This window comes from Rhinoderma darwinii, chromosome 3 (assembly GCF_050947455.1).
Source record: "Rhinoderma darwinii isolate aRhiDar2 chromosome 3, aRhiDar2.hap1, whole genome shotgun sequence".
NCBI classification, from domain to species: Eukaryota; Metazoa; Chordata; class Amphibia; order Anura; family Rhinodermatidae; genus Rhinoderma; species Rhinoderma darwinii.
The window spans coordinates 148,577,973-148,600,488 of NC_134689.1; the positions used below are offsets into that span (position 1 = coordinate 148,577,973).

A 22,516-nucleotide genomic window follows, 5' to 3' on the forward strand; every position below is an offset into this window, starting at 1 on the left:
ATGTAGGTTTAGCGATTTTTTTTCTCATTTTCACAAAGACTAAAGGAGAAAAAGCACCGTAAAATTTGTAAAGCAATTTCTCCCGAGTAAAACAATACCCCACATGTGGTAATAACCGGTTGTTTGGAGACACGGCGAGGCTGAGAAGGGAAAGAGCGCTATTTGGCTTTTGGAGCTCAAGTTTAGCAGGAATGGTTTGTGGAGGCCATGTCACATTTACAAAGCCCCTGAGGGGACAAAACAGTGGAAACCCCCCACAGGTGACCCCATTTTGGAAACTACGCCCATTGAGGAAATTATCTAGGGGTATAGTGAGCGTTTTGACCCAACAGGTTTTTTGCATAAATTATTGGAAATAGGCCCTGAAAATGACAATCTAAATTTTTTCAAAGAAAATGTAGGTTTAGCTAATTTTTTCTCATTTCCACAAGGACTGAAGGAGAAAAAGCACCGTAAAACTTGTAAACCAATCTCTCCCGAGTAAAACAATGCCCCACATGTGGTAATAAACGGTTGTTTGGAGACACGGCAGGGCTGAGAAGGGAAAGAGCGCTATTTGGCTTTTGGAGCTCAAGTTTAGCAGGAATGGTTTGCGGAGGCCATGTCACATTTACGAAGTCCCTGAGGAGACAAAACAGTGGAAACCCCCCACAAGTGACCCCATTTTGGAGACTACACCCATTGAGGAAATTATCTAGGGGTATAGTGAGCTCTTTGACCCCACAGGTTTTTTGCAGAAATTATTGGAAGTAGGCCCTGAAAATAAAAATCAACATTTTTTCAAAGAAAATGTAGGTTTAGCTTATTTTTACTCATTTCCACAAGGACTGAAGGAGAAAAAGCACCACAAAATTTGTAAAGCAATTTCTCCCGAGTAAAACAATGCCCCACATGTGGTAATAAACGGCTGTTTGGAGACACGGCTTGGCTTAGAAGGGAAAGAGCGCTATTTGGCTTTTGGAGATAACATTGAGCAGGAATGGTTTGCGGCGGCCATGTCACATTTGCAAAGCCCCTGGGGGGAAAAAACAATGAAAACGCCCAAAAAGTGACACCATTTAGGAAACTACACCTCTTGAGGAATTCATCTAGGGGCGTAGTGAGCATTTTGACCCCACAGATGTTTCATAGAATTTATTAGAATTGGGCAGTGAAAATAAAAACAATCCTTTTTCTTCAATAAGACGTAGCTTTAGCGCAAATTTTTTCATTTTCGCAACAAATAAAGGAAAAAAAGAACCCAACATTTGTAAAGCAATTTCTACCGAGTACGGCAATACCCCATATGTGGTCATAAACTGCTGTTTGGGCACACGGCAGGGCTCAGAAGGGAAGGACCGCCATTTGGAGTGCAGATGTTTCTGGATTGGTTTCTGGGCGCCTGTGGGCCCAAAACAGTGGAACCCCCCCAGAAGTGACCCCATTTTGGAAACTACACCCCTCAATGCATTTACCTACGGGTGTAGTGAGCATGTTAACCCTGCAGGTGTTTTGTAGAAATTAGTGTGAACTCGATGTTGCAGAGTGAAAATGGGATTTTTTCCACAGATATGTGGACAATATGTGGTGCCCGGCTTGTGCCACCATAACAAGACAGCTCTCTAATTATTATGCTGGGTTTCCTGGTTTTAGAAACACCCTACATGTGGCCCTAATCTCTTGCCTGGACAGTCGACCAGGCTCAGGAGTGAAAGCGTACCATGTAAAATTGAGGCTTAATTTGGCGATTTACAAAGTATTGGTTCACAACTGCAGAGGCTCAGATGTGAAATAATAAAAATAAACCCCTGGGAAGTGACCCCACTATGGAAACTGCACCCCTCAAGGCATTTATTAAGGGGTGTAGAGAGCATTTTCACCCTACAGGTCTTTTCCATTAATAAATGCGCTGTGGATGGTGCAAATTAAAAATTTATATTTTTCCCTAGATATGCCATTCAGTGGCAAATATGTCGTGCCCAGCTTATGCCACTGGAGACACACACCCCAAAAATTGCTAAAAGGGTTCTCCCGGGTATGACGATGCCATATATGTGGAAGGAAACTGCTGTTTGGGCACGCTGTAGGGTTCAGATGGGAGGAAATGCCATTTGGCTTTTGGAGTGTGGATTTTGCTTGGTAGTAGTTTTGTTTGGAGTCTTACTGGTGTTTCCGTTTATAATGTAGGGCATATGTAAGCCGGGCGGAGTATATAAGGGGCATAGTCAGGTGGTATAATAATGGGGTAAAAAAAAACAATAAAATGATCCATAGATGTGTGTTACGCTGTGAAGCAATCCTTTCCGCACAGGCCGGTGTCGCACTGATAAATGGTGTCATTTCTTATCCCCCTTTTGGTCCACACTCCGCGCCTTTGTAGTTTGGGGAATTTTGCTGGGAAAGTGTTGTCCTGGTATAATACGGGCACCGTCGCTTCCAGCGGATATGTTTGGGCCCTCCCCTTCCTGGTTCCCTAATTTTAGGTCCTTGATAAATCGCCTCTTCAAACAGAAGAAATGTTCCCCTCGGGCACAACTGCATATTTTTTTATTTCCTGACTTATTGGAGCCATAACTAATTTTATTTTTCATAGATGTAGCGGTATGAGGGCTGGTTTGTTGCGGGACGAGCTGTAGTTATTATTGGTACCATTTTGGGGTACATGCGACTTTTTGATCACCTTTTATCCTATTTTTTGGGATGCCAGGTAAACAAAAAAACGCAATTCTGGCACAGCTTTTTTCGTTTTTTTTTTATACAGCGTTCACCATGCGTTATAAATTACATGTTAACTTTATTCTGTGGGTCAGTACGATTCCGGCGATACCGAATTTATAGAACTTTTTTATGTTTTACAACTTTTTGCACAATAAAATTACTTTTGTAAAAAGAATGTATTTTTTCTGTCGCCAAGTTGTGAGAACCATAACTTTTTAATTTTTTTGTCGACGGAGGTGTATGAGGGCTTGTTTTTTGCGGGACGAGCTATAGTTTTTATAGGTACCATTTTTGGATACGTGCGACTTTTTGATCACTTTTTATTCTAATATTTGTAGGGCAAAGTGACCAAAAAACAGAAACTCTGGTAACGTTTTTTACGGTTTTTTTTACGCTGTTCACCGCGTGCAATAAATAATATAATATTTTGATACCTCCGGTCGTTACGATACCAAATACATATGGTTTATTATTATTTTTCAATAATAAAGGACTTGATAAGAGTAAAAGGGGGATTGTGTTTTATTTGATTACTTGAAACTTTTATTGTTTTCAAACTTTTATTTTTTGCACTTTTTTTTACACTTTTTTATACTTTTTTTACACTTTTTCTCAAGTCCCACTAGGGGACTTGAAGGTCCAACGGTCAGATTTTTTTTTTTCTAATACATTGCACTACCTATGTAGTGCAATGTATTAGATCTGTCAGTCATTCACTGACAGCAAGCCGATTAGGCTTCGCCTCCCGGCGGGGCCTAAATCGGCTTCCGTAATGGCAGAGCAGGAGACCATTGTGTCTCCTGTTGCCATAACAGCAGTCGCCAGTCCCGATTGCCTGTCAGGGCTGGCGATATGCTAGTAACCGCTTCGATGCAGCAATCGCTTTCGATTGCTGCATCGAAGGGGTTAATGGCAGGGATCGGAGCTAGCTCCGGTTCCTGCCGTTACAGGTGGATGTCAGCTGTACAGTACAGCTGACTTCCACCGCTGATGACGCCGGATCAGCTTCTGACCCGGCGCCATCTTGCCGGCAGCTACGGAAGCCGATCAGGCTCCGCCGCCGGGCGGATCTTGACCGGCTTCGGTGCTAGGCAGACCGGGAGGCCAGTATTAGGCCTCCGGTTGCCATTGCAGCCACCGGAACCCCGGCAATTTCATTACTGGGGTTCCGATGAGCTGCAAACACCTTAAGTGCAGCGATCGCGTTTGAGCGCTGCACTTAAGGGGTTAATGGCGGGGATCGAAGCTAATTTCGGTCCCCGCCGTTACAGCCGGATGTCAGCTGTAAGATACAGCTGAGATCCGGTGATGATGGCAACGGCTCAGCTTCTGAGCCGGTCCCAAACATTTGGCGTACATGTACGGCAAGATGCGGGAAGTCAGTACTTTCCATGACGTACATGTACGGCAAATGTCGGGAAGGGGTTAAGTTTAGTATTCCTTTAAATTCTGTGACTCACATGTGACATCATACATACGTCTGATTGTAGCTGTTCACCTTCCTTTTCTTCTGCATTTCTGCTCTTCATTCTTGAAGCACATTTCCGCACTTTATAGCAACACAAATGCCCCATAATGCTGCCCATTTTAATCCTGCCATGCTGCAGCTACAGTCTCTGCTTCTGCCACCAATAGTGTGCCTGCTGTGCTGCCCAATGTTCTATTGAAATAGTACTGTACAGAGAATGCTCCACCAAATAATAGTGAAATAAATAGTGGCAGCCAGATAGTGCCCTGAAAATAGTGCCAAACAAGTAGTGCCCACACAACATGTAGTGTCCCCAAAAATGGCACTTAAGCAGTGCCCTGAAAATAAAGCCATGGATGTAGTTCCCCTAAAAATAGTGCCACTCAAATAGTGCCCCTAAAATTAATGCCAGGACTACAGAGCTCCAAAAATGATTGGCTGCCCATTAGCTGTTCCAGCAGTTCAGGCATCTTTTGGCCTGAAGTCTGGGCTGAGCATGATTATGTCATCACATTGCACTAGTCTCTGTTTGGTATCGTAAGAATACCTCATAAGCTGCAGGCCAATAGTGGCTTGCAGCCTACAAGGTAAACAGTAGTGCAGTTGCCTCTGGAAATTGCTGATAGAAATGGCGGCAAAGCAATGTGTGTCTCCTCTTGCCCCAGCAGCCCTTGTTATTAAATTTGACAGCAACAGTCCAGCAGTAGCAGCTGCCTAAAAAAGTGAAGAAATGTGCCACCCTAAAATCCGGCAGCCCTAGGCAACTGCGCACGGGTGCAAAATACTGCCCTGTATAAAATAAAACTAAGGCCTTGTTCAGACGAACGTTGTATACATCTGTGCTGTGCGTGAAAACAACGGACAGCACACGGACCTATTCAACTCGGGGGCTATTCAGACATGCGTGATTTTTCGTGACGTGAAACTCCCTGCATGTCCTATTTTGGTGTGCTTTTGCGGATCATGGACCGCACACGGACGTCTTCCATGTGCTGTCCATGCTTAATGCACCAGTTGCTAAAGAAACGCAGGGAGAAAAATAAATAAAAATATGCACCAACACTGACATAAAAAACGGATTCTACACAGAACACACCGCCACACGTAACTGCAATGCAGGAAAAATGACGTTTTATTTTGCGGATGCAAAAACAACACGTTCGTGTGAATCTAGCCTAATGTAGGAGAAAAGTGCAGCACTTGCCCATAGGAAAAAAAAAAGATTACAGTTGTATCTATTTATTTGCAGTAAGTTCTATAAAAAAGAATCTGCCACAAACATTTCCTCACACTTTAGACTTGCAAACAAACAGAGATACTGTACATATAAAAAAAAGTTTCCCGGCCTATGTTTGTGGCAGTAAGTTGAGGTGGCATTCAATAGTGTTTCTGTTTACAGACCATAACAATGTTTTCTCTTATTCACTGCCAGGAATTAGAAGCTTTTGTCATTGTATTTGTGAGGCTTGCCAGTCCTGCCTTGGGGCTGTACGGGCACACAGACACACAGGTCTAGACGTATTGAAACGCACAATGCAGCTTTTTCGTAAACACGCTTTTTTCCCACCATCTCCCTTTTACTTAGAGTTTTTATTACTAAAGAGAAGGAAAATGCAGGATGTGACTGGAATGAAAGGAAATCTTTACACTGAGGTTGTGTAAGGTGAAAATGAATAGTCCTGGGCTGTCACATGACCTAAATTATTCTTCCTAGGCGATGAACAAACACAAAATAGCGCTTTTCTGCATAAAAATGAAATTTCCTGGGCCAGTTAAAGCCTATATACAATATAGTGAAGTATTAATTAAAAACAAACAGTGTAGCTAAACGTTTGACAAACTTCTGACGCGTCATAGTGGCATGTCAGAACTTTGGATTGGTGGGGTCCGAGCACTGAGATCCCCACCAATCGCTAGAACCAACCGCTTTGTGTCTGTTCGGCTTTCCCGGAAATAAATATCGTGTACGGACTCAATATAAAGTCTATGAGCCTGTACTCCAATACATCGGCTTTCCGGAAAAAGCCGCACAGACACGAAACGGCTGAGCACTCACGCAAGCGCTTAAGCTGCTTTGTTCTAGCGATTGGTGGGTGTCTCAGTGCTCGGACCCCCACCAATCCAAACTTCTGACATGTCACTATGACATGTCAGAAGTTTGTCAAACATTTAGCTACACTTTAATTTGTTTCCTGTTTTTTTTAAATCGCACAGTTCTTTGCAGGGGAAATAAGTAATAAATGTATTTTCTAAAAGCATTGATGTTGCTCTTGATGAAGATTTAGTTTATTGTTCAATATAAGCAGTCATTTCTGTCTGAATAGAGGATGGCTGCACTGTGCCATTAGAATAACTGACAGGAACAATGTCTGCCCTCATCCCTACTTTTCCTCACATATCCTAAGTTCTGAAAGCCTCTGGAAACACTAACATCACTGTGTCCATTACCTCGGTACTGTGACATCACTGTGTCCATTACCTCGGTACTGTGACATCACTGTGTCCATTACCTCGGTACTGTGACATCACTGTGTCCATTACTTCGGTACTGTGACATCACTGTGTCCATTACCTCGGCACTGTGACATCACTCTGTCCATTACCTCGGTACTGTGACATCACTGTGTCCATTACCTCGGCACTGTGACATCACTGTGTCCATTACCTCGGTACTGTGACATCACTGTGTCCATTACCTCGGTACTGTGACATCACTGTGTCCATTACCTCGGTACTGTGACATCACTGTGTCCATTACCTCGGTACTGTGACATCACTGTGTCCATTACCTCGGCACTGTGACATCACTGTGTCCATTACCTCGGCACTGTGACATCACTCTGTCCATTACCTCGGCACTGTGACATCACTGTGTCCATTACCTCGGTACTGTGACATCACTGTGTCCATTACCTCGGTACTGTGACATCACTGTGTCCATTACCTCGGTACTGTGACATCACTGTGTCCATTACCTCGGTACTGTGACATCACTGTGTCCATTACCTCGGTACTGTGACATCCCTGTGTGCATCATTATGTATTTTGATGCTGTGTTTATGATCTCTCTTAGCTGTGACATCTTAGTTCTGGGACGTTTTCCCTTTTCTGTCACATCACTGTATCATGTGCGCATTATGAATTAAAGACTTCACATTGTTTATTATCCATGTACTGTGACATTACTAAGAATATTCCTGTTTTGTGACATCATAGTGTGCAGTATGCCGGCATTGTGATCACTTTGACATCACTGTGATTATGACTACTGAGTTGTTCTGTTTAGTCATTACAATAGACAATGTTTGCTCAACAGTAGTAAATACGAGTAAAGAAGATCATTTTTGGTTTCCTCCAATACATTATATCCTGTCTATAAAGTGTGAGATATAAGAAGGATCCCATTGGAAAAATTAAAAATATGATACCGGCAGTCAAACATCACACAGAGACCTAATTACATTTTCAAATTATATGAGAAAATGACTAAAAGCAAACAGGCAAATTAATACATAATATATAGATTGTAAGAAATGTTCATCAACATGACCTGGATAAAACAAAACATAATTGAATCCTAGATACACTGTTGCTATTTAACCCCTTAATGACCAGCCTATTTTAAACCTTGATAACTAGCCTATTTTTTACGTTTTTCCATCGTCACATTCGAAGAGCTCTAACTTTTTTATTTTTGTATCGACATAGCTGTATAAGGTCTTGTTTTTTGTGGGACAAGTTGTATTTTTTAATAGTACCATTTTGGGGTACATATAATTTATTGATTAACTTTTATTAACTTTTTTTGGGGCGTAATAGAAAAAAACCCAGCAATTTCACCACTCTTTTTGCGTTTTTAATTTATGCCGTTTACCGTGTGGTATAAATAACATAATAACTTTATTCAGCAGGTCGTTAAGATTGCGATGATACCAAATTTATATCGTTTTCCTATGTTTTTCTACTTTTACACAGTAAAAACCCTTTTTTTTCAAAATTATTTGTTTTTGTGTCTCCATATTTGAAGAGCCATAACTTTTTTATTTTGCTGCCAATGCAGCTGTATGAGGGTCTTGCGGGACGACTTGCAGTTTCTATTATAACCATTTTGGAGTACATGCGACTTTTAGATCACTTTTTATCAAATTTTTTTGAAGGCCGGATGCACAGAAAACAGCAATTCTGGCATTGTTTTTTATTTCATTTTTTACAGCGTTCGCTGAGCGAGTTAAATAACATAATAGCTTTGTAGTTGGGGTCGTTACGGACGCGGCGATATGTGTACCTTTTTTTTTAAAAAATTTTTTCATAATAATACATTTTGTAAGAGGAAAAAGTGTCTTTAATTTTTTAAAAATGTATTTATTAATAACTTTATTACACTTTTTTTTTACTTTCTTACTAGTCCCACTTCGTCCGATCGCTGTTTACAACGGACAGGCGTCTGCTAGGTCATGCCAGAGGCATGGCCTAGCAGGCATCCACTACAGGCAGACATGGGGGCCATTATTAGGCCCCTGGCTGCCATAGAAGACACCGATCTCATAGCAGGGTGCCACTGGGGTGAGAGAGGGAGCTCCCTCCCTCTCTCCAAAACGACATAAGTGCTGCGCTTGCTATTGAGCGCCGCATCTAAGGGGTTAAACGGGCAGATTTCACTCCACCCGCTCTAAGCGATGCCCCAAGTTCTCAGCTACCTCTGGTAGCTGAGAACAGGTAGTTTTAACTGCTCTCGGTGCCGCAGACTTATTCTGGTGCAGCACCGTGAAAAGGCGTATGCATCAACATAAAGCCCGTTAGTGACCGCCGTCAAAAGGCGTATTGGCGGTCACTAACGGGTTAAATTATATCTAAAAGACCTTAGGAATCCACAGTTAAAATTGTGTACTAAAACTTGGTCTGCCACAGGGCTCTTGCGATACGGATTTGATAGTAGCTTGAAAATTATATGCACCGATTCACTTATGTTGGGGAACGGATAATAACCAGAATTGGCCACAAAGCACCTCAAATTTTCGCCTATAAAATAATATGAACTGCAATAATGCGAAATACCATGTAACATCGCTTTCTGCTAGTCCCAGTGATAGCCCAAATTGTTAAAATACAGTCCGACCGTGGATCGTTGGTGTATAGCTGTAACACTTGTGGTGGTCTATGGAGTGGCAATTGCCCATTGATTGGAGCAGTGCGACTGCGCACTATGATAGAGGAGTCACTCAATAGTCTCACCGGCGGTGCACTGTGGATGCGCCTGAAGTTGAGTCCTTGTGGAACCAAGGTCTCAAACTCGTCGATTTTTCTAGACTCCACTCTAGACGCATGTGTAATGAAATTCCCTCCTCTCCAATCCTTTTTCACTGACTGAATTGCAGTAAATATTAGACCTTCTGGACTGTTATTTAAAATGGTTGGATAGTGTGGATTTCTTAAACACATTCTTAATATTGTAAATATGTTCCGATACCACCTTCTTTAAGTTTCTCGAAGTTCTACCGATATATTGTTTATTGCACAGAAATTGAATAATACATATAACACCCTCGCTCTTACAAAACCGCGTTTCCTCTATTTTCCACTCAAAATCATTATTGATAGACCTGACCACAATTGTTTTTCTTGGATAGGAAGTACATATGCAATTGCAGCTAGATATACTTCCTTTTCAAGAAAAACAATGGTGGTCAGGTCTATGACCAATGATTTTGAGTGGAAAATAGAGGAAACACTGTCTTGTGAGAGCGAGGGTGTTCTATATATTACAAAATATCCGTGCAATAAACAATATATCTGTAGAACCTCCAGAAAATTTAAGAAAAGGGTATCGGATCATCTTTACAATATTAAGAATAGTTTTGAGAAATCCACAATATCCAACCATTTTAAATAACACTGCAATAGCAGTCCAGAAGGTCTTATATTTACGGCAATTCAGTCAGTCAAAAAAGATAGGAATTACTAAGATAGGAATTACCATACATGTATGTCTAGAGCCGAGTCTAGAAAAAACTACAAGTTTGAGACCTTGGTTACACGCGGACATCGAAATCTTTAGTTTAATTTGAATCTGGATTGGGTTCTTCCACATGCCATATCGTGTCAGGCTGTTTATTTTCCAACGCCACGATGTGTCCTGTGGTTGACCCCACTCTAGAGCTACTATTGAGTACATCTATGCAAACGCATATCAAATGAACGAAAGACCCATTTGATAGATATGATTTTATAATAAGCTTTGGATCGCCATATGTGTAGTTTTAATATGTAATTGTGTAAACGTATTGGATATAATGGTTGCACTGCAGATTTAGATCCAGTCTGGAACTTAGAGACCCCTTCAACCTATAAAGGATCCACACCAACAGAGGTCACACAAATTCTTGCTACTGAAGAAGTTCAGGCAACTACGAAACGCGTATAGCCATCTATTGCATGTCACCCTTTTATGCAAACCGATTCTACTAATAACAGACACCAGCTACCAGATGCTACTATTTTATCTTAACCCCTTAATGACCGCCGATACGTCTTTTTACGGCGGTCATTAGTGGGCTTTATTCTAGAGCGCCGCCAAACTACGTCGCTGCTGTAGAATAAAGTAAACAGAGCAGGGAGCCGTGAAATCTCCCTGCTCTCAGCTGCCAGAAGCAGCTGAGGGCTGGGGGCGTCCCTGCTCTGCCGGGTGAGATCGATATTAGTATCGATCTCACCTGTTTAACCCTTCAGATGCGGTGCACAATAGCGAGCACCGCATCTGAATGGTTTTGGAGAGAGGGAGGGAGCTCCCGCTCATCCCACTGACACCCGGCGATAAAATCGCCGAGTGTCTGTGTCTTCTATGGCAGCCGGGGGTCTAATAAAGACCCCCAGGTCTGCCTGCAGCGAATGCCTGCTAGATCATGCCGCAGGCATGACCTAGCAGATGCCTGTCCGTTTTAAACGGACAGGCAGTAATACACTGCAATACAAAAGTATTGCAGTGTATTATAATAGCGATCGGAGGATAGGGAAGTCCCCTAGGGGGAACTAGTAAAAAAGAAAAAAAAGTTTAATAAAGTTAATAAAAAAAAAAAAGTGAAAAAAAAAAATGAAAAACCCAGCTTTTCCCCTTACAAAATGCTTTACTATTAAAAAAAACTACAATAAAGCAAAAAAGTTACACATATTTGGTATCGCCGCGTCCGTAACGACCCCGACTATAAAGCTGTTACATTATTTAACCCGCACTGTGAACGCCGTAAAAAATAAAATAAAAAACAATGGAAAAATTGCTGTTTTCTGTTAATCCTGACTTAAAAAAAATGTGATAAAAAGTGATCAAAAAGTCGCATCTACTCTCAAATGGTACCAATAAAAACTGCAAGTCGTCCCGCAAAAAATAAGACCTTATACAGCTATGCCGACGCAAAAATAAAAAAGTTACAGCTCTTCGAATGTGACAATGGAAAAATCTAAAAAATGGCTTGGACATTAGGGCCCAGAATGCCAGCAGGGGGAAGGGGTTAATACTATTCCACGTTACAGCTGGGTCGGCCTGATATACCCAGCATGCACGCTGCTATTCAGGATTAGCATTGAACATCCTGGCTTGTTAACAAGCAACCAACTGGCTGATGCGCGGTTTTGCACATTATTGCAGTTTGTATTATTTTATTGGCGCCATTTTTGGAGTTGCTCTTTGGCCGATATTGTGACCAATTCTGGTTATTATCCATTCTGCAATAGAAGTGAATCCGTGCATATAATATTCAAGCTACTATCAAATCCGTATCGCAAGGGCCCTGTGGCAGACCTAGTTTAAAGAGGCTCTGTCACCAGATTTTGCAACCCCTATCTGCTATTGCAGCAGATAGGCGCTGCAATGTAGATTACAGTAACGTTTTTATTTTAAAAAAAACTAGCATTTTTGGCCAAGTTATGACCATTTTTGTAGTTATGCAAATGAAGCTTGCAAAAGTCCAAGTGGGTGTGTTTAAAAGTAAAAGTCCAAGTGGGCCTGTATTATGTGCGTACATCGGGGCGTTTTTAATACTTTTACTAGCTGGGCGTTCTGATGAGAAGTATCATCGGCGTTAGCAGGTAAGTCGATGTAGCTACTTACCTGCAAACGCTGATGCTGCTGCAGAATCAACTGTAGCCTCTGGTGCCGATGTGTCCTCGCTCGTCTGACACGATGCAGGACCTGTGAGTGACGTCACAGCGTGATCTGGCAGAAGCTGGGCGTTCTGAAGAGAAGTGGATGATACTTCTCGTCAGAACACGCAGCTAGTAAAAGTAGTAAAAACGCCCCGATGTACGCACATAATACACGCCCACTTGGACTTTTACTTTTAAACACACCCACTTGGACTTTTGCAAGCCTCATTTGCATAACTACAAAAATGGTCATAACTTGGCCAAAAATGCTCGTTTTTTAAAAATAAAAACGTTACTGTAATCTACATTGCAGCGCCGATCTGCTGCAATAGCAGATAGGGGTTGCAAAATCTGGTGACAGAGCCTCTTTAAGTACACATTTTTAAGTGTGGATATAGTTTAAATAGCAACTGTATCTAGGATTCAATGTTTTTTTTTCTTTTTTTAGGTAATTTTGATGAACATTTGTTACCATCTTTAGATTATTTATTCATTTGTCTGTTTGCTTTTATTAATTTTCTTTTTAGATATAATATGAGAATTTGGTGCTAGCCCAGTATAGCAAACATTACAATAAATGATATAGAATTCAATGACATAACATCTTTGAATTTAGTGCAATAAATGGAGGAAGTGGAAACTAATATTGAGTAACGACTGTAAAGCTCATACACATGACTTACTTATGTACAGGAGGGCTTAGCTGGCAAGCTCTAAAAATGCTTTCTGCCTACAGTCTGAATGAGTAAATCAGACTATATAACGCAGACAAGATAAGGGCTTTTTTGTTGTTCAGGATAAATACAATTTCCCTGTAACAACAGAGGTGCATTATGGTACAGATAATGTTCACGATATTTATGATCCATAGTGTATATCGTTATTGATGCGTTCACTCATAATTATCATGTCGATGAGATATAAATGATTTATGTGGCCAAGTATCTATATAACCTATTTAATTGAGGTGAACGATCTTCAATGCGGTATGCACTAAAATGTAATATTTGTTGTCTATTAGTCTAGGATTGCACAAAAATATTGGTCATCTGCGAGTTGAGGTAAAAATGTTGAATTACCATGAATGCGCACCGACAATGTTTCCCAATCAGGGGGAAAAAGCCTGTAACTTATTCCCTCATAGGGAAATATTGCAGTTGTGTGTGAGTTGCGGTAATGCCGTGATTTTACTCACGAGCAGCCAAATGTCGCTATGGAGCTTCTGAGCCTTAATTTTACTATGATGTCAGAGGTTCTGTCACTGGCTCCACTATTGGTGACAATACAGTGGCTTTCAGCGCTCAACAAAGTGTCAGCACCCACTTCCTATAATTCAGAATTCTTCTCAAAATCGACATTAGAAACAAAAAACTGATTGGCTGGTATAAAACCTTAGAAAAATGAGAGCACAAAAAATTACTGGAAAACCCTTTTATCTGTCTAGTCGACAATTAAATTAGAATAAAAATATGCAATGAGGTACAGACTGCGTACACAGTGCCGCACAGCCTCCGTCTAAAAAAAACCTCTTTGTGCCTCTGTATGAAATCGTAATATGGCTCCGTACAACTGAGAGATTGTATGGAGCTGTAATAAGGTCGTGTGCATTACCCTGAGCGTATGTTCACAATTCCAAAAAGAAGTGGCTGAAAATGACTACGCTGTTTTCAAGGTGTCCGTTTATCACAAGGTGTAAGGGTAGCGCAACAATATATGTGAAATATAATGATATGATTTTTTTATGTTAAGGTCTTAGATACTTTAAAAAGCATTCATTTAAAAGCAGCTCTATAATTCGTGTCCTTGATTTGCGCGGATATGGTGCTCATAGTCTATATACTACCTATACATTTATATGTGTAGCTCAGAAGGTAATAACAGCATTGAGCTTGTTGTCAATGGTGAATTGGATCCGTTTTCTGACCATGTACATACAGGATATCTCCAGTAAATTAGATACAATTTGTCCATTTTAAAAGTATAAACCAAAGCTCATAATATTGTGTTCATTAGTGAAAACTCCAGTCAGGTTGTAGCCAGTGATATTTTCGGATACGGATACACACTGCTCCACTGCTATTGTCCAATGGAACCGGTGCTTTTGTGGCTCATCTTAACATTTTCTACCATGTCTGCTTATTTAATGGAGCAACCTGTGGTGAGATGACAAAACAGAAGTTAAACTCGTGCCTCATGATTCAGTCACTTATGACACTTTGTTCTTATGAATATTTTTAGTGCGGTCACTTGAGTAATCTAAAACATAGATGCTATAAATACTACCACCCAACCAGCTTGTTCTGGTTAGAGAAAACTGGCCATTCACGTTAGATTAAAATCGGCCCCCAAGAGTCCAATCAATTGTATTTCTGATCAATATGCCAGTCTGAACTGGCAAATCAGTAACCTAAAGTAAAAAAAAGGGGGAATAGAAAGATTAGTTGCACTTGCGATCGTCCATATTTACAGAATCACCCCGTACACACAGGTTCAGCTGATAACCAGCTGAAAAATTCAACATGGCCAATCACCTTTCCAAAGCATATCGGTCAGTCGTAGAAGATCCTGAATGATCATTTACATAAAATTAGAAAGCGATGATCAGACAAAAAGGTTAAAAACGTCCATTTTGGCTGACTCATGAAATCTGACTAAAAATGTTAAATTGTAGCAATAATTTCTAAGTGTATATGATCAGATTAGATGGATCCTTTTATTTTGTAACTTGCATAAAAATCTCACTGAACCAACCATTGTTCTCACTACTATCATGGCATGGAAGTGGTTAACAAGAGGTTTCCCCATCCTCAGAAATTGCAGAAAATATTTTTCCATGATGTGAACAAGTGCTAGTGTTTCCATCATAACAAAATGTGTCTACATGTAAATACAGCGCACAGACCGTAAATTTTCAAAACAAAAGTTTTCAGTGGCTTAAATCAAGAATCACTATATATAAAAGTAGCCTTTCTGAATAAACCATAAAGACATTGAGGTACTTGAAAGGGAATGTATCATATACTAGTCCTTCTTAATGAATTAGAATATCATCAAAAAGTTAATTTATTTCCGTAATTCAATTCAAAAAGTGAAACTCATATATTCTATAGATTCATTACACACCGAGTGATCTATTTCCAGCATTTTTTTCTTTTAATGTTGATGATTATGGCGAACAGTTAAAGAAAACCCAAAGTTTAGTCCCTCAGAAAATGAGAATATTATAGAAGCCCAATATAAAAAATGATTGAAGATGATTAAAGATTTTTAATACCGAAATGTTGTCCTACTGAAAAGTATGTACAGTATATGCACTCAATACTTGGTCGGGGCTCCTTTTTCATGAATTACTGCATCGCTGCGGCGTGGCATGGAGGTGATCAGCCTGTGGCACTGCTGAGGTGTTATGGAAGCCCAGGTTGCTTTGATAGCGGCCTTCAGCTCATCTGCATTGTTGGGTCTGGTGTCTCATCTTCCTCTTGACAATACCCCATAGATTTTCCTTGCGGTTTAGGTCAGGCGAGTTTGCTGGCCAATCAAGCGCAGTGATACTGTGGTTATTAAACCAGGTATTGGTACTTTTGGCAGTGTGGGCAGGTGCCAAGTCCTGCTGGAAAATGAATTCAGCATCTCCTTAAAGCTTTTCAGTAGAGGGAAGCATGAAGTGTTCTAATATTTCCTGCTAGACGGCTGCGTTGACTCTGGACCACATACTGGACCACAAGCAGCTTGGATTGATGCCTCTCCACTCTTCCTCCAGACTCTGGGACCTTGATTTCCAAATTTACTGTCATCTGAAAACAGGACTTTGAACCACTGAGCAACAGACCAGTCATTGTAAAGGCTTAGGAAACATTTGCAGGTGTTTTGTGTTGATTCGCTGATTAGAGTGTCACACCATGAGCTGATTTAATTTTCCAGCAGGACTTGGCACCTGCCCACACTGCCAAAAGTACCAATACCTGGTTTAATAACCACAGTATCACTGCGCTTGATTAGCCTGCAAACTCAATTGACATAAACCCCATAGAGAATAACACCTCAGCAGTGCCACAGGCTGATCGCCACCATGCCACGCCGCATTGATGCAGTAATTCATGCAGAGTCGGAGCCGTGACCAAGTATTGAGGGCATATACTGTACATACTTTTCAGTAGGCCAACATTTCGCTATTAAAAATCATTTTTGAAATTGTGCTTATATAATATTCTAATTTTCTGACTAAATTTTGGGTTTTCATTAAATGTTAACCATAATCATCAACATTAAAATAAAAAAATGCTGGAAATAGATCACTCTGTGTGTAATGAATCTATATAATATATGAGTTTCACTTTTTGAATTAAATTACTGAAATAAATAAACTTTTTGATGATATTCTAATTCATTGAGAAGGACTAGTATATGTACTGTATATTTACTAATTTAAACCGATACTGAAACATAGTCTGTTTCTTATCTGTTTTTATTTTCTGAAAGTATTTTTTTTATTCTATTTTCATGATTATAGCGCAGCCATCTTGCTTTAGCTGCTGCTCTGTGAGCAGAAGTTCAAAGATTTGCTTCACAGAAGACAGCTGGACATAAGAAACTTCAGTCAGGAAATGAACTATTGACTTCCATGGCAGAGTGTTGTGAGCATGCTCTTTGACCTGTGCGGAGGTCACTGTGTCGGGAGGGGGAGGAGGTGAGCTGTCCCCATCATCTTTTGTCAGCAGGGTGATCCTTTGTTATCTGCTTCGAGATTTATACAATACACTCCTTAACATTAAAATTGCAACACCAATAAGAACAAGCCATAAGGTTATTAAAATCGAGGAAGTTGCAGGTGTCGCTAAGACCTGCAAATTTTCCAGCTCCTAGCTCCAATCTGTGGTATGTGGGAGGGGCATAAAACCAGATTGAAAGCAAAGTTTTTAGTCACAAAAATAGAAAAATCAGATCAAGTGGTGAGGGATGATTGTGCGATGTCTCCTGTTCGTCGATGTGCCAGTTAACGCCACTTGTCGCAAACTGTAAGGGACAGAATCCTTGGACTGAGAGACCTTGGTTTATCACTCCGGCAGATTGCTACACGCCTAGGCCAAGATGTCAGTACTGTTCAACATTGCATGTCCCGGGGGTTGGGAGAACAACGAACGGAAATGACAGCAAGAGGTGCGCGGATGCAAACCTCTGCACGGGTGGATCATCTGATTGGAAGAATGGCGCCTAGTGATCCATTCTGTACTGCAAGTGAAATTGGATGTCACATCCCAAGCCTAGGGCGGCAAATAGTGTAGACACAAACGATCATAAGGTGTTTGCACAACTTTGAGCTATGAGCCAGACATCCAGCTACAGGTGTTCCATTGACCACATGCCACTGCTCCCACAGGCTATCTCGGAGCACAGCAAAATGAATATGGAGACGAATGGAGGTCTATCCTCTTCAGCGATGAATCCCGCTTTTGTCTCAGATGCAATGATAGCCAGAGATTGATCTGGAGACCACATGGGCAACGCCATGAAGAGGCCTTCACAAGGGAACTTCACACCAGTCCTACTCCCGAGATTATGGGGTTGGGTGGCATAATGTATGGTAGCTGGACCCCTCTAGTCTTCATTTCAGGTACACTAACAGCCCAGCGTTACATTGATTTGGTTGTGGAACCAGTGGTATGGCCATTTCTCCAAAGTGTTCCAGAAGCTGTTTTTCAACAGGACAACGCAAGTCCACATGTTGCTCGGGCTACTGTGAGCAGCCTGCGTGGCCTAAACTTGCTACTATGGCCTGCAGCGTCTCAGAACTTGTCTCACATCGAGCACATCTGGGACGTCACTGGTTGGAAATGGCAAAGGGAGCTGCCAGCATCTAATCTTGATGATTTGCATGTCCATGTGCATTCAGCGTGGCATAACATTCCTCAGACAACCATGAACAACCTCATTGATACCATGCCAAGGCGTGTAAGTGCGTGTATTTCTGCGTGTGGGGCTCATACTCGATACTAAATAAATCAAGATGTTTGAAATATTTTGTTTCCATTTTTTAACATTTGCATATCATTAACCCCTTAACGCTCAGTGACGTACTATTACGTCATGGAAAGCGCCCTGTTCGCGCTCCATGACGGAATAGTACGTCTCGGGAGTAACAGCCATTTCGGCCGTCCTCCCGACACATACAGGAGCTGTGACAGCTGCTGTCTCGTACAGCGGCTGTCACAGCTCCTACAGCGGGGACCGATCGCTGTGTCCCCGCTGATTAACCCCTGAAAAGCCGTGTTCAATAGCGATCACGGCTTTTTAGGGGTTAAGCTGCCATCGCCGGCCTGCTACACGATAGCGGCCGGCGATGGCGACTATGGCAACCGGACACCAAACAATGGCATCCGGCTATGCCATCGACGGAAGCCTAGTGGGTCCTGACAACGTCAGGACCCACTATGCTTGCTGTCAGTGAGTAGCTGACAGTTCTAATACACTGCACTACGCATGTAGTGCAGTGTATAGAATAGCGATCAGGGCCTCCTGCCCTCAAGTCCCCTAGTGGGACAAAGTAAAAAAGTTAAAAAAAAGTTAAAAAAAGAAGATGTGTAAAAATAAGAAAATAAAAGATTTAAAAGTAATAAAAGTAAAAATCCCCCTTTTTCCCTTATCAGTCCTTTATTATTAATAAAAATATATAAACAAACAAACTATACATAATTGGTATCGCCGCGTCCGTAACGGCCTGAACTCCAAAATTATTTTATTATTTATCCCGCGTGGTGAACGCCGTAAACGAAAATAATAATAAACCGTACCACAATCACAATTCTATGGTCACTTCACCTCCCAAAAAATGGAATAAAAAGAGATCAAAAAGTCGCATGCACCGAAAAATGGTATTGATGGAAACTACAGTTCGTTACGCAAAAAATAAGTCCTCGCACGGCTTTATTGATGGAAAAATAAAAAAGCTCTGGCGCTTAGAATAAGGTAACACAAAAAGTGAATGATTGTTTACAAAACGTATTTTATTGTGCAAACGCCATAAGAAATAAAAAAAAACTATAAACATCTGGTATCGCCGTAATCGTATCGCCCCGCCGAATAAAGTGAATATGTCATTTATAGCGCACGGTGAACGCTGTAAAAAAAATAGAATAAAAAAACAATAGTAGAATTGCTGTTTTTTAGTCACCACGCCGCCTAAAAATAGAATAAAAACTGATCTAAAAGTCGCATGCACCCCAAGAAAACTACAATGGATTCCTCAAGGGGTCTAGTTTCCAAAATGGGGTCACTTTTGGGGGTTTTCCACTGTTTTGGCACCACAAGACCTCTTCAAACCGGACATGGTGCCTAATAAAAAGGAGGGCTCAAAATCCACTAGGTGCTCCTTTGCTTCGGAGGCCGGTGCTTTAGTCCATTACCGCCCGAGGGCCACATGTGGGATATTTCTCAAAACTGCAGAATCTGGGCAATACGTATTAAGCTGCGTTTCTCTGGTAAAACCTTTTGTGTTATAAAAAAAAGTGGTATAAAGAGGATTTTCTGACAAAAAAAAAAAAGTAGATTTCACCTCTACTTTGCTCTAAATTCCTGTGAAACACCTAAAGGGTTCATAAACTTTCTAAATGCTGTTGTGAATACTTTGAGGGGTCTAGTTTCTAAAATGGGGTGTTTGATAGGGTTTTCTAATATATGGGCCCCTCAAAGCAACTTCAGAACTGAACTGGAACCTAAAAAAATAAATAAATTAGGCAATACTTTTCTTCTTACATTATACTGATAATGAGCCGTGCCCACCTCGAGATGACCCCAGTTTTGACCGTTTGTATAAATGGAGACCCCTATTAGACCGTTTCAGTGCCCGGTTTTCCCAAGCGTACACCCCCGAGAAGTGTATTTCTATTGATGAGTCCCTGGTACATTTTAAAGGGAGGGTTCAATTCCGCCAGTACCTGCCGTGTAAGAGGGCAAGGTATGGCGTAAAGATGTATAAGCTGTGCGAGAGTGCATCAGGGTATACCTACAAGTTTAGGATATATGAAGGGAAGGACAGCAGTATTCAGCCCCCAGAATGCCCCCCCCCCCCTTACTGGGAGTTAATGCAAAAATTGTGTGGGATTTGGTGCACCCACTGCTGGACCAGGGTTACCACCTCTACCTGGATAATTTTTATACCAGCGTCCCACTCTTCAACTGCCTCACTCCCAGAAGTCCTGCGGCATGCGGCACTGCTAGAAGAAATCTGAGAGGCCTCCCTAAGACTCTGCAGGGCAAACGCTCAGAAGGGGTGAGAGCAGGGCACATTCTAGCAGCAACATATTGTGTGTCAAGTACAAGGACAGGTGAGATGCCACACCAGTACCCATGTACCTGTACGAGGTACCAGTACAGAGACCCCTAAACCAGACTGCATTCTGGGCTATAATAGGTACATGGGAGGGGTGGACTTGTCAGATCAAGTCCTGAAGCCCTAGAGCGCCATGCGGTGTGGTATAAGAAGCTGGCCGGGCACATCATACAGATGGCATTGTACAACGTGTACGTGCTACATCGATGTACAGGCCAGAGGGGAACTTTCCTGGAATTTCAATAGGTGGTTATCAAGAAACTAATTTTTATGGACCAAGAAGGGGGGGCACCCAGTACTTCTGGAGGTGAGGCCACACGCATCGTACCAGGGCAACACTTTCCAGGAGAAGTTCCCCAAACTGGCAAGAAAGGATAAAGTCAAAAGAGGTACAAAGTCTGCTATAAGAGGGGGATAAGGAAGGACACAATATATCAATGTGACACGTGTCCCGAAAAACTAAGGCTCCGTATGAAAGAGTGCTTCAAAATGTATCATACATCCCATGATTTTTAATCTACCCCAGTTTTACTTACCCTGATGCACTCCACACAGCTTTTCCCCCCTCGTCTTTCCCCTCTGAGCCCTGCTGCGTGCCCAGGCAGCTGATACCAGCCACATTGAGGGTATTGCCATACCCGTGAGTACCCACATTACAGTTTATGGGGTGTATGTCTCCGGTCAAAATGCTCACTACACCTGTAGATGAATGCCTCAAGGGTGTAGTTTTTAAAATGGGGTCACTTCTTGGGGGTTTCAACTGTACTGGTACCTCCAGGGGCTTCTGCATACATGACTTCGCACCAGAAAATCCCCAGTAGGCCAAATGGTGGTCCTTTCCTTCTGAGCCCTCCCATGGGCCCAAACGGCAGTTTATCACCACAAATGGGGTACTGCCGCACTCAGGACAAATTGGGCAACAGAATGGGGTATTTTGTTTCTTGTGAAAATTAGAAATTTTCAGCCAAAACAACATATTATTGGAAAAAATAATTTTGTTTTAATTCCCAGCCCAATTCAAATAAGTTCTGTGAAAAAACTGTGGAGTCAAAATGGTCACAACACCCATAAATGAATTCCTTGAGGGGTGTAGTTTCCAAAATGGGGTCACTTCTGGTGGGTTTCCATTGCTTTGATACCTCTGGGGCTCTGCAAATGCGACATGGCACCCGAAAACCAATGCAGCAAAATCTGGACTCCAACAAACACATAGCACTCCTATGCTTCTGAGCCCTCCAATGGGCCCAAATGGCAGTCTATCACCACAAATGGGGTATTGCCGCACTAAGGACAAATTGGGCAACAAAATGGGGTATTTTGTTCCCTGTGAAAATAAGACATTTTGATAAAAAATGCCATCTTATTGGAAACAATGTCATTTTTTTTATTTCACAGACCAATTCAAATAGGTGCTGTGAAAAAACTGTGTGGTCAAAATGATAACCACAACCATAAATTAATTCCTTGAGGGGTGTAGTTTCCAAAATGGGGTCACTTCTGGTGGGTTTCCATTGCTTTGATACCTCTGGGGCTCTGCAAATGCGACATGGCACCCGAAAGCCAATCCAGCAAAATCTGGACTCCAAAGAACAAATAGCGCTCCTTTCTTTCTGAGCCCTCCCATGGGCCCAAACGGCAGTTTATCACCACAAATGGGGTATTGCTGCACTCAGGACAAATTGGGCAACAAAATTTAGTATTTTATTTCTTGTGAAAATAAGAAATTTTGACCTAAAACTACATATTATTGGAAACAAATATTTTTTTTTAAATTCCCAGCCCAATTCAGATAAGTTCTGTGAAGAAACTATGGGGTCTAAATAGTCACATTACCCATAAATGAATTGTTTGAAGGGTGTAGTTTCCAAAATGGGGTCACTTCTGGTGGG

General features: G+C 41.6%; 1 protein-coding gene across 1 annotated transcript in view; it reads right to left on the bottom strand.

Annotated features, from left to right (window-relative positions):
* Positions 1–13,684: 13,684 nt before the first annotated feature.
* Positions 13,685–22,516, bottom strand: part of LOC142751130 (uncharacterized protein C3orf20-like) — a 112,672-nt gene continuing 103,840 nt past the window's right edge. Inside the window, exon 19 of the mRNA XM_075860109.1 lies at positions 13,685–14,454. Within this exon, the coding sequence (XP_075716224.1) occupies positions 14,425–14,454 (30 nt within the window). The 3' untranslated portion in view covers positions 13,685–14,424. The remainder of the gene's footprint in view (positions 14,455–22,516) is intronic.